The 13,861-nt window shown below is 36.0% G+C and overlaps 1 protein-coding gene across 1 annotated transcript; it reads left to right on the forward strand.

The window, feature by feature from the left end:
* The first annotated feature begins 7,337 nt into the window (after positions 1 to 7,337).
* LOC107457905 (protein FAR1-RELATED SEQUENCE 5-like) lies at positions 7,338 to 8,767 on the forward strand. Its single transcript, XM_016076090.1, has 3 exons — positions 7,338 to 8,047; positions 8,117 to 8,353; positions 8,458 to 8,767. The coding sequence occupies exons 1-3, from the start codon at positions 7,338 to 7,340 to the stop codon at positions 8,765 to 8,767; spliced, it is 1,257 nt and encodes a 418-aa protein (XP_015931576.1).
* Positions 8,768 to 13,861: the final 5,094 nt, after the last annotated feature.

A 13,861-nucleotide genomic window follows, 5' to 3' on the forward strand; every position in this document is an offset into this window, starting at 1 on the left:
TGTAATATTTAAATTATTTAACTTATTTTTATTTTTATAAATAAAAAATAAAATATTTAAAAATTATTAAATATTATCTATTTATTTTTTTTAATAAGTTACCATAGCATCCACTATTTAATTATAACAAACTTACAAAAGTAAGGGTGCAGACAATTGATATAACAGATATGAAAATACTCATTTAGAATTATAATGATATTAGTGGTATATTAGATCTTGAATTACAATAAATAGATATAAGAAATTGTTTTTTTGTAGCAATGTTGATCAGACAATTGATATAATATACCAGAAAATTGTGTCATAACTCATAAGACACAATAAGTATATAGATTACTACTTAAGAAATTCTATTTTTGGACTCAATAAAACTTTTTATTATTAGTATTTTATATTTCATCAAATTATTATCTCATATAATTCTTTGAGATAAATATAATTGATGATTGTATATCAGTTCATGCGAATAAATATATTTTCACTATTTTTATATGCCAGTCATATGCAGAAGCATAATTAAAATTATATACTCAATTTTAAAAGAGTCAAATATAGTCTTATTAAATATATCAAAAAAATTATAAAATTCAAAGTGTATAAATTTTTTTATGCTTCAACAGTAATATGGTTAATACTAAATTTGTACACTTATAGTTATTGTGTACATTATTAATATATTTGACAGAAATTTGAGTAAATTAAAAATGTATCACTAAATAATAATGAAAAAGATTTTGTTATAACAAAGCAGTACATGTTTATATATGTTTATCTATATGAAGTCAGAAAATAAAATTAGAAATCATTTGGTATATATTTTGATTCTGACTTTGTTAAATATAAAGACAATTTTAATCCATTGCATATATATTTATATACTCATTGGAAGAATTATTTTAAAAGGTGTTGAAAGACACTTATTACTCTTTTTATTAAAGTACTTGAATATAAAATATTTTTTAAAGACTTCAAACACTTATCACAAATTATGAATATATATGAAAGATCACTTGAATTATTTGATTTTATTACAATATGTTAGTAGTCTAATATTTTAAATTATTGTTAGATAAGAGAGTTTAAAGTATTTAAGTGTCTTATGAGCAAGTTAACACAAACTTCACAACTCCATAAATACTTAAGATCTTTTATAAGATCTTTTATATGAATACTATTCATATATGGGTGTCATATCATTTTATGATATATTATTTTAGTAAGATTGTGCATTTGGATGCTTATATGGTTTAGACAAAATTACAAATATAGATATTTCTACAGTTTTATTTTCACTTTGACTTACAGTTAGGGTGGGCATGGTTTGGATTTTTAAAAATCCAAACTAGATCCACTTTAGAACCAGTTTTATGGTTCAGAAAACCAAACTAGAACTGAATTGAAGAGCGAAACCGGTTCTAAACCGGTTTGAAAAAATGAAAACCGGTTCTAAATCGGTTTTAAAATTTAAATTCAGTTTTATTTATAAACTGATTTTAAATTCGGTTTTACTTGTAAACCGGTTTTAAATCCGGTTTTTTTTAATCCAAATTTAAAATTTGATTTTTTTTTTATAAAATCCAGTTTTAAAACCAAATTTTTTAATCAAAAATACAGTTTTAAAACCAGTTTTTGAAAATCCAGTTTTAAAACCAATTTCTTCAACCAAAATTCAATTTTGAAACTAGTTTTTAAAAATTTAATTTTTAAACCAGATATTTTAACAAAAAATCTACTTTTAAAACCAAATTTTAGAAATTCAATTTTTAAACTATAATTTTTTTAAAATTAAAATTAATACTAAAGTCATTTTAAAGTGTATAGGTTCATTACAACTAGAATTTGGTTCTTTATAAATCTAATGACAATGGCTAATCTATATAACATTTAATCATTCTCAAGATATCAAAAAAATACCACCAAAAAATCTCTCTAACAAAATATCAAAAGATGCCAAGTTGCCAACAAAATCATCAAACAACCACAACCTTTTGAGGAAAATATATCTGCAAATAACAAAATATACCTTTGTCATTTTAAAACAAATCTTTGAATGAAAGTATTAAACCAAATGAGAATATTAAGCATACCTAGTCATCATCAAGATTATCAATTGATGCCGCCATAGAACAAGCATCATCAATGGTCTACAGATCCATATTCACAGAGAAGTTCTCATTGAAAATCCAAAATCTCTTTTTTGTGCTTTATCTTTGGCAAAATTTTATGAAAAACAATTTGCAAATCAAGGTTCAGGTTCATCAGGGGCTTCAACAACAAACTGCTCAATAGCAACCACTTTTGATTTTCATGTTCAGCCACAGCAACAACAAGAAGACTCAACAGAATCTACAGAGCAAACAGAATTTCAAATCTTAGATCTAGAAATCCAATCAAAAGAAAGAAAATTATAGAATAAAATGGAAAAAGAAACATTAGCATTTTGAAGGGTTGTTCACTTCCACCAGAAGGCAAAGATATGACAACCTAAACAAGATTCCAACGAGAAAATAAGGAAAGTAATTTTCAGTTTGGGGGAGAGTTAATACTCAAATTGACTCTTAAAATTTGGGTGCAGACTCAATTTGACCCCTGTCAGTGTGGAATTTCACTACAGTGTGAGACTGTGAGTTGAATTACCTAAACCATCCCTAGAATTTTGCTCAAAAGACAAAATTAGACCTTTTAGTATGGCAGCTGCTAAACAATTAGGACAGAGCTGAAAAGTTGCTTTAGCCAAATTTTGTACAATATTGTTTATTATTTGCCATTCATTTTAAGCACTATACATTTATAATTAATCCCAACATGCACTTCACTAATTTCATTGAATAAATCGGTTAACTAACCACAGCCAACACATTCACTAAATCACTGTCCTGTACCTCAAAACAGCAGAACAAGACAGCAGCAGTGTTTCATATCAACAAAATTAAGGTGGGGACTAGTGAAAGTAAGCACTCCTAAGTCCTAAGATCTTGAGTTGTTTCCATTGCCTATATTATAGTTGCTACTTGCTAAAGCGAGAGATTCAAGGCAGTAAATAATGATAAGAAAAAGAAGGCCAAGGCAGAACACAGTTAATGATTTTTCAGAACAAAATTCTATTTACAACAAAAATCAGAACAACAAAGCCGGAAACATGTATAAGATAAATTAGTTTTCTTCAACTAAATAATGATTTTTCATATGATTGTTAATTGAACCACAGTTAATACACTTCTTACTAAAGTTCTTAAATCAATGTCAACATTTGAAGTGTTCTTACTATCCCTCTTATGCAGCATTGTTCAAATTCATCATTCATCTCTGCAACTTCAACTACTATTCTATTTTTTATGCAGCATTATTCAAATTCATCATTCATCCCTGCAACTTCAACTACTAGTCTATCTAATTCTAATTCCTATAAGAGATTAGGAGATTGGTTGTTGGTTATATATATATATGTAACCAAGTAGCACAATGCATATAGAACACTTACGTATTGGCTTAAATCAGCAAATAGATTTTTTATGAAATCAAGTTTTAGGGGGGTTCAATTTAAAAATTCATACACCGTATATAAATAACTAGCGCTACATATATACTGTATATATTATGGTACATGCATGAACTAAAAAATAATAAATGAGCATGGCAATCAGTTCATCAAGGATTCAATAAAACAGAACAAATCAGTATACCAATGAAGGAACAAAATAGAACAAATCAACAAAATAGAAAAAACCCAAATAAAACTCAAAACTCAGAACCAAGGGCAAGAGGAGGCTTACCTCAATTGATGAGCATGAGCTCCGGCGAGCCACCAATAAAAGAAGAAGAGAATCGAAAAAGAGAGAAGACATAGTCGCGAATGGGAGGTTGAGGCAGAGAGACAGAGTCTTGAATCAAAGTGAAAATTGAAGACTCGAAGAGGTAGAGGCCGACGAACCACCGGCGATCTCCGACGAGAGGCAGAGAGGAAGAAATGTTGACGGTGGCGAAGAGTGGATTTGGTTTTGTTGAATGGATTTGTTGAAGAGATGAAGAAATTAGGATTTTTTTGGATCTGGATCTGGATCCGGATTTAAAACCATTTAAAAGGATTGGATCAAAAACCAAATTATAAAATAAATGTAATTTGGTTTGGATTTTTTTTTGTTTAAAACTGATTTTTTTTAAATGGTTTGGTTTGGATTTGGTTTAAAATCCAAAATTTGGATTTTTTTGCCCACCCCTACTTACAGTCTCATAAAGTTTGGCTAATTGAAAATAGGTATACATGAGATTATTTTCGCATATAATTTCTGAATTTTCTCATCCAAATTTAATTTATGTCATTAAGTATATTAGTATGGTGATCATTATAGTTTTGTTGCGATACTATGTGATAAAAGTTGTGGTAATTTCATAACTAATATATGAGATAGACCAAATTGTTAAAGTAATCAGAAAAATAACAATCAAATACAAACATAAAATTTGTAAAATATGATTATTTTATGAAAATATACATATGTATAGCCTAAATGAGAAATTGTTAGGAAATTATAACTTCATAATCTATTTATGGACAATATATATAATTGATTATAATCACCTTAGCTATTTTATATATTATATAATTATAAGTGATCTCATTTATTATTATAAATGCTATATAGAATAAGTCATTATTAGAGTTAAGTCTTAAAGTAATCTCTGAAGTAATACTTGAACTTCAAAAGTGGTCTCTGAAATTAATAGTTATCCAAATTTGTCCTCAAAATTAGACTTTGAAACTCATAGTAATCTTTAAAGGGTCAATCTGTGGTACAGATGCAAATTGATGCAAATTGATACAGATTTACAGATTTCTTCCATGATTGAACATAAGGTTGACACGTGACTATGTTGATGCATGGCTTGTCTCCCAATTGATGGCAGGGGCTGGATGAACCGTTAGCCGTTCTTTTGTGGTTGGGTCTCTGTTCGTGGGCTGTTTTGATTGGGATTTGGCCAAAAAAAATATTGGGTATCCAACATTGCAGGCTTTTGCTTCATTTTTTTTGGTTCCATTGTCAATTGGAGGAGGAAAATAGAGATGTAGGTGATTATGCATCCATGGTAGCGGAACCAGTAAAGATTATGGTATCCCCAAAAAGGAAGCCCTAGGTCTGAGGGACTGGGATATAGCCGTTGTAGTCGTTTCCGTGGTGGTGGGTGTAGCCTAGGACCTGGGAAGAATCGACGGTGGGGGTTTGATTCATTTCCCGCGCTGAATACGTGTCGTTGGTGCTGTCGCCGCTGTTGTCGTCAGAAGTTGGTGCTATTCGTCTTCGGCCGTCGACAGAGGTATGAAATTGGTTCTTATTGCTCTGTAGGATTAAACTCTACTCAAAAGATTGTCCGTTTAGACCTTCAAAAACGGGACTGTCATAGTCGCACACTTTCCTTGAGTTGTCTCTTGGGGCTGTGTCAGGCACCCACAGGGGTATGTCATCTATTTCAACCTTGCAGCATAACCCTTTTTAGATTATGCTCTTCGATGAGTACTGAAATTTGTTCATCATGTTCCCCCCATTTATTTCATACCCAATTTTGTAAGTCTTGTGTCATTGGGGTGAAGATGAATCATGCGGAGTTCACTGGTAAGTTTTTCCTGTAGGCTTCTTTTTGTGTCTTGTTTTTGTTTTAGGAATTGTTGAAAGACAAACGTAGTAGGTAATGGCGACTGGGAGGATGGGATCTTAGGTTATTTTGCCTTTCGAAAATGCTTTGCAAGAGTTGGTCTCACGTGAGTGAGCATCGGTTATGTCATGAATGAATCAGGGTATGGAAGTCTACTGGTTAAGGGTTCATAATGATCAATCTATTTAGATGCATACTGTAAAGCATGTAACATTTCCAAGTAAACAACGCTGTATAGGTAAAATTGTGGAAAACGGGTGGATTCTGGATCGTTTCTGGAGGCAACAGTTTTATCTAGAATTTGAGTGTTCCTTTGAAACTGATATTGTATGTGGTTGCATGATTCCATGGGTTAGGTGCAAGTATATTTGTGAACCTTACCTCTATTCTTATGTTTTTATGTTTTACTTTGAAGTGTTCCTTTCATAGCATATATACTTATTAATAGAACACATAAAGTCATTGATGGACCTAAAAAGCTCAGTGAGTGTGGTAATAAATATATAGAGTATGGGTGTTGTTCCTAATTAAGTGGCTTGTTATCATAATATCGATTACAATAAGTTGTTGTTATTGTTCTTTACCGGTTTTTCACCTTACGAATTTATGCTGAACTGCTAAAATAAACCATTCATTCAGGAACAGAGGACAGAAAGAGAGGGATTATTGGGGGAACACACAGAAATTGATGCTTGTCCATGGTCGCCAGACATTGTTCCAGGATTGGATACTGGTATATGCATGTCTGTTGTTGTTGTGAATACATTGATGACTTGACTGGTTGTTTTCTGTGCGTTAAATTCGTAGTTGTAAAATACTAATTTGATATGTGTTTTACTATCAAAAAATCTCCTAGTTGTAATACCAAGCGATTGTTGTTAAAGCCCTAATTAGCTATTTACATATGCTTAGGTTGTCTTGACATGTTAATGAGTTGTACGAGTAACGTAAGTTTCATTCGCTTTGGTGGTAACATGTTTCCAGGCTAATGTTTGTTAGGTGACGCCGGTCCTGTGAGTTTGAAGATGGATGTCAGGACTGAATTCAGTGGTGGAGAGAATGACTTCGATCGGCTAAATGAAGAGGAGTATTCCGAAGTGTCTGTTTTGAGTGGGGAGGCCGACGACACCGCATCTGGGAATGACTTTGATGGGGGTGCAACGGGTGATGACTCCCACGGGATTGGCACAGGCGCAGACCCCGTGTCACGTGAGGATGATGCTCCAGGGTTTAGGTTCGCAGAGGATTTCGTGAACAAGGTGTTTAATACCGAGAATGAGGCTTATGCGGCTTACAAACAATTTGCCCGGCTAAGGGGGTTCGGTGTAAGGAAGGGTGACGTCGCTTGAGTAAACGTTGTGTTGGTACGGCAAAACTGGCAAGGTGCTAGGCATGAGAAACACCACGATCGTCCAAAAAGGGTGCAGGAGGAGAAACTGGAGAGTCGCACGGGTTGTATGGCAAAGTTGAAATTTTACTTTGATGGGCAAGAGCAGATTTGGAAAGTGAGGAGGATCGATGACAGCCATAATCACCTGCTTACTGAGCCTATGTTTAGTCATCTTCTTCTTAGTCATCGGAACTTGAGCGAGAGTGATAAGGCTCAAGTTGATAGTCTGAAGAAGTTTGGTATTGCCACATCAAAGATTATGGCTTACATGGCGGGGTAGTCAGGGGGCTATGGGATGCTTCGATTCACGAAGAGGGATCTGTACAACTACGTTCACAGCCAGAGAATAGCTAAAATAGCCGATGGGGACGCAGCAGCAACGATAAGTTATCTGGAGGGTAAGACCAATGCCAACATGATGACAGTTGCTAGATATACCAAGACAATGGAGGATCAACTTGGTAGCCTTCTCTGGGCTGATGAGCAGATGACGGCAGATTACAAGTTGTTTGGTGACGTGCTTGCATTCGATGCAACATACCAGTCGAACAAGTACAAGAAGCCACTAGTCGTCTTCTCTGGTTCCAATCACCACAAGCAGATGACAATTTTCGGGTTTGCATTGCTGGAGGATGATAAGGTCCGTACCTATCGGTGGGTTTTGTTGAACATTCTTGATATCATGGGTGACAAAACGCCTTCCGTTGTGGTCACCGATGGCGATAAAGCTATGCGGGCAGCTATTGCGGAAGTGTTGCCCTCCTCCAGGCACCGCCTATGCGCCTGGCACTTGGAAAAAAACTGTGTGATGCGGGTCAAAGATCCTCAGTTCCGTAAGGTGTTCAAGAAAGTAGTTTATGCAAACTTCGACGTGGCGGAATTTGAGGAGTATTGGAAGACGGCCGTGGAGAGTTTAGGGTTAATGAACAATAGCTGGGTGAAAAGCACGTACGAGATACGACATAGTTGGGCAACTGCGTACCTGCGTGGAACTTTTTGTGCCGGGTACTGAACAACTTCGCGATGCGAGGGCATAAACGCTTTCGTGAAAGGTTTCCTTAAGTCGACAAATAGCCTTCTAGAATTGGTTCAGAGATTGGATAGAGTTGTGAAAGATTACCGCAACAATGAGGTTACGGCCCAATTTTTTTCACAGTATTACACACCCGTGCTGACTACTGGACTTGACAAGATCGAGTTGTTTGCTTCTCGTATATACATAAGAACCGTGTTCAAGGAGGTGAGGAAACAAATCAAAGGGGTTAGCAGTTTATTGTTTGTGGCAAAAGACAGTATAAGCATGACATCTGTGTACAAATTCTCAAGAATAGGGAACTATCGTACGGTCCAGAAGGTGTTGTACGATCCTAGTGAGTTGAATATTGAATGTGATTGTCAGATGTGGAACAGTGAAGGCATTCCTTGTTGCCACATATTCTGCGTGATGAAGTACGAGGGCCTAAAAAAATTCCATCGGGTTTAATACTGAGGCGGTGGTGTAAGGATGCCAAGGAATGGCCGGCGATAGCATCGGATGGGATGGATGGCCATAGCAACCGGATACTACGGTATGGGGCTCTGTGCAGTGCATTGAGTGTCGTTGCGAAGCTTGCATCGGAAGACGTATCCGACTTCGCGGTGGCGAGGGAAGCAATAACCTCGTTGGCACAGAGGCTTCATGGCCGACGGGAAAACATTCGCGAGGGACAGTCTGGAGGGAGGTAGCAAAGTGGACTGAAGGAACCCGGGATAGCCAGGACAAAGGGTGCTCCTAAGCGCGGTCGGGAAACAGCTCAGTCAACACAGGAAAAGCTCGGCGGTAAGAGGCGCTGCTGCACCTCGTGCGGGATTCCTGGTCACACGAGGAGGACGTGTCCCTCGCAAAGGGACGTGGGCAGGAGTCATCTCGAAGAAGGGACCTAATTCACGATGGGTTCTTCATCATCGAGAGATCAGCGCGTAAATCCAACTCGACATCCTTCGAATGAGGTACGCTTCATGAAATTGGGTGTATTAAGTATGCTGATTACCTGTGAATGTTCACAAGACCTGGATATAGTTTAGCTGACCGCCATGTAGCTCCTTAATGTTAACGATTTAGGGTTTCTCTCAAATCGATGTCGTCTCCTATAGGGCTGCTTAGGAAATTCAGTTATGACTGGTCTTGTAAAGGGTGTTTTCATCTAAAAGTCAAATTAATAGATGAGGAAGGACCATTAGCTCGGTATGATGGTTACGGTCTTCTGGTGGTGAAGTTGATATACAGGTACTTCCTGTATTGGGTGCATTTCGTGTGCTGAGATTACGTGGTTAGTAGAGTATAATAACCGCTTCGTGGGATGGGTTAACAAAATTGTTTCGTTATCGCTATGAAAATATCGCAATTTCTTAAACTGGTGTCGTCATGAGTTTCACGTAGTTGTTGGTGAGTAATGTGTCAGTTTAGCATTGTTTCCGTACTTTAAATCCCTATATTGTCATCAACTTAGGGGGTTAATGTTGAAGGACATGAAAGGTGAGTCTAGGTTGAGTGCATGACAAACTTCAGGTGGCTATCCGGTGTGCACAAAGATCAGGTTTGGAAGCACGTAATGCAATTTTAATATACAAAAGGCAGGACTGTAGCAATTGATATCTATGTTTTTAGGAACAATTCCTTGTTGTTATTCGTGGAAAGGTTGTAGAACCCTACACGCAAACAACTACACCGTTACACTTAAAAACAACAAAATACGCGTGCTTTAAACCCAATAACTCAAGAAGTCTGTAGAACTCTACACGCAAACAAACACTAAAGTCTTACCCCTTGATCCGTTTTACTTCTATTTCATCTCCGGTTGGTAGCTCCAACCATATCGGATTCCATAGTTCTTTCCAATATTAGTCTTAAACTCTGCTCGTGCGACCTATAGTAGTCGGCAACACCTACTCGATTAATTATTAACAAGTAGCAACTGAAAGAAGAAGTCGACGAACTTGGTTTGTGTTCTATATGACAAAGTCTTAACGTTCCATTTCGGACACAAATGGTTTGATCTTATATGCATTTCGAGTCAGAATCTCGTTCCTTGTAAACAAACCATTATATTATGATTTCAGATGTAATAATTATGACGTACCGAATATAGAGGAGGAATGGGAGGAGGCAATAACGCGATCCGTCACCAAAATGGGGACTGCTTCCCTGTTTTAGGTTTATCTGTGCGTGGGTTCTGCTCGGGCCGAGACGAACCCTGACGGTGCCCAACGACTGAACACCAGGGAGCAACAGCAGTAGAAGAACTTGGAAAGCACCAAGCAACCACAAATTCAGTTACATGTAACAGACACACTTGTTCTCAATTCAGACGTCTCACACTTAACCCAATACATATAAGAGTCACATGTTTCCGAATATCTGTTATTCTGAAACTCTGTCCTCATTTCGACTCAGAAAAACTAAAACGACTTAACAATCTTCGAACGCCTTTAGAAATTGACGGTCACAAAACCAACTTATACAAAATTGCAACTGATTACAGCTACTGACTTAGACTAAACTGCACCTCAAAGTACGGATGGATATTCTCCGATTGTGTCAAATATGGGGTGATGTGAATTCAGAATGAACCTTTCATGTGTGATTTCATCCTTCGTTCCATACACATTTCATAAGTGATACACATTAAGGCAGGTCAAATTAATTTTTTTTCATTCTAATTGCCATCTTGTATTGTTAATCAGGCTTATTAATATAAATCAACACTTTAAATCAGCACAACAACGGATCATCATCAGGGTTGGTTAAACACTTTTTAACAAGGCAACAATGTTGTACCTTCAGTATCATATAACCATATCTTCTAGACTCATTCTCGAGCTCACTTTTGTTGTTTGCTTTGGTGGGAGGCACCTTTTGCTCGTCCAACGATCTCCACATATTTGGCATACCAGTACCATATTTTTCGTCAAGGGACAGTACGTCAACGCCTATAACCAGGGGTCGAACCTCTTGTCGTCTTAACGGTCCACGACCTCGCCATAAAAAACTGTAGAAGCAGCCACAATAAGTAACTTGTTAAAACATCACCGAAAAACAGGAAAGGGATATCCTATTGACATTGCAGCAAACTAGTCACGACAACCGATACCACAAAAATAGTCTTCATAGCATCACAACAACATTCATTTCGCGACTACATCAGTAAACCTATACTGTCCAAGAAGACCCTATACCCAACTAAAACACAAGATGTTAAAAAAAATATTTCCCAATTGGACAAACCTGTTACCTCCCTCATAACCAAACCTCAAGTATCAGCCTTAACAATTATTGGTGGTTCAGCTTACATTTATCCCCACTCTCAGTGTCTTCCACCTTCACGTTTCCGTCCACCGCATTGGACAACGTCTTCAGCCAGTCCTTGGCCATATCTCTCACCCAATGCGAACCTGATTTCACAAACATCGAAAACATCAATCACAGCCAAACACAAACAGTTTCAACTCAATGCATCACAGTTTCACAAAACTGGATCAGACAAGACACAGCGGAGGACTTACGATGAACAACCAAACGTCGCGTTCCACGTCTCTGATTTCTTTTTGTCGTCGCTTTTGGATTTCCAAAAACTGTTACCCATGCCTTCGTCCTGATCCACGCACCGTGTTTCCTCTTTTTGTTGGAGGGACAAGACCACAAACATCTTTGCTGACAACAAACCCGTGGAACCCACAGGGATCCCCACCACCTCGTCCTCCCACCAACAAGCCTCCGCACAACGCTCCTTCTTTTCTTGGGTGCCGCTGCTAAACCATCCCATTGCTTACCTACGATTTACCATTAGATCGAGAATTAGGACTTATTAGTCGATCAACTTATACCACCACGAACACATGCACAGCAACAACCTCTAGAGAATCCGACTGAGTATCCGCAATTTGTGCGGCATGCTCCATCCGACCCACACAACGAACACGAGATCGCGGTGAGACCCAATCGCTTGGACTTGTCAGACGAATACCACCAAACATCGTCCTCCAGGGATGCTGTTGTTGATGCTGGGGTTGTGGGTTGTGTGTCTATAGGTTTCTCAATAGTCAATGGGATGCTGTTGTTCTCCCTCTTGTCTTTATCTTATTCTTCTTGATTGCTGTGATGTGGACCTAGAGAAACATTTTCAAAATGCATCCACATCATATTAAACAAGCTTACAATCTGTACAAGTCCAATTAACTTTAACAAGTCTACCAATTAAGACCAACAAAAAAAAGGGAAAACAAAGGCTCGTCCCAACTACCTTACAGCTGGTCCTGATTGGCAGATTCCATTAGCCAGCTACTCATTCAACTACTAAGGCAGACAAGCTTTCCAAGCTCTGCCAGGCTTGTTCCCTCCAGCCAACAACATGCACACTTGTCAACATATCATCACATCTGTATTTATTAATCTGTACCATATAATTGTCCATCTTTAAAATATCAAAAAGTTGAGCTGAATTAATTCCCGCCATACTGATACTGTAGCAGCTGATGTGGCGAAAGAAACCTTTTTTTATACAATTTGGTCTTTTCTCCCTTTTAAAACTCTAATCCTATTACACCAACTCTCACCTTCCAAATACTCACCAACTCTCTGGATTTAAACGGGAAATAAAAGGCTTGAAGACATCAAAAAGACTCCTCTTTTAACTTTGCTTCCACGTATGTAATATTTTTTTTATTTGTTTTGTCTCCTCTTGTTTGTATGTCATTTTGTTGATATGTGTCAGTGGGAAAAAATGTTTTAATGAAACATAAGATTGGATCAGACTTGAACTCTTGGGTTGTTAAAATTTGTTGGTGTAACTGTGAGAAAAAAATTGTGAAAATTCACTCAGGTTTAGACTTTTATGACATTTTAAAGGGTTCTATATTTGATTTGGCTTTTCAATTGCACATTATTATTTTTTATGAGGTGTATAATTTTGATGTTTTCTTTTTATTTTAGTTTTGCGAAATTCAACTATCTGATCAAGTCCTCCAGTTGTTAGGAGAAAAGAAACAGTCTCAAATTGTTATTCGATTTGGATTCGCTGCTGCTCATGATTTTGCATGCTTGGCAAAGGACCAAATTGCAAAAAAAAAAAGTTTTTTCTGTCACATTAGCTAATTGTTACAGTGTCAACGTGATTTTTTATAGGTAAAAAGTATCTTAGAAACTACTATGAGTATCACAATGTAATTCGAAGATAAATTTGGATAAATATTAATTTTAGGGACCACTTTAAAATTTGAGTACAACTTTTAGAACTATTTTAAAGCTTAATTCATCATTATTACTTTTAATTTGGGTTTAAATGAAAATAAATTAAATATTATATTTTATTTGGATCTTTATGGTTTAATGAGAACTAATAATCAAGTATAAATAGAGGTTTAATGAGAACTAATAGTCAAATATAAATAGAGTTTCAAAATTTTGGTCCCTAATATATCAAAATTATTTTGTAACTCTTATCCTATTAGAGAGTTGCTATTTAACCTAAAATAATAATTCGATAGATTTTGGTTGAAAAAAAAAAGAAAAAACCACCAGAGTCAAATGCTCTGAGCCATTCTCAAAATTTCAAATATGCTTCCACTTTGATATATTTTTTTAATGATTTAATATAGATAATTTTCAAGTTAAAGAATTCTAACATTTTACAGCTCTTCTTTTTTATTTTTTGTTCCTCTATTCTTAATATTTTATCATTAATGTTTTTATAAAAAATGTTATATATATATAAACAGCTACTAAATTAATTATTATATATTTATATATAAATATATATTATTTAATTTAATATAAATATATAT

Source organism: Arachis duranensis, chromosome 7 (assembly GCF_000817695.3).
Source record: "Arachis duranensis cultivar V14167 chromosome 7, aradu.V14167.gnm2.J7QH, whole genome shotgun sequence".
In the NCBI taxonomy this organism is placed as follows: domain Eukaryota; kingdom Viridiplantae; phylum Streptophyta; class Magnoliopsida; order Fabales; family Fabaceae; genus Arachis; species Arachis duranensis.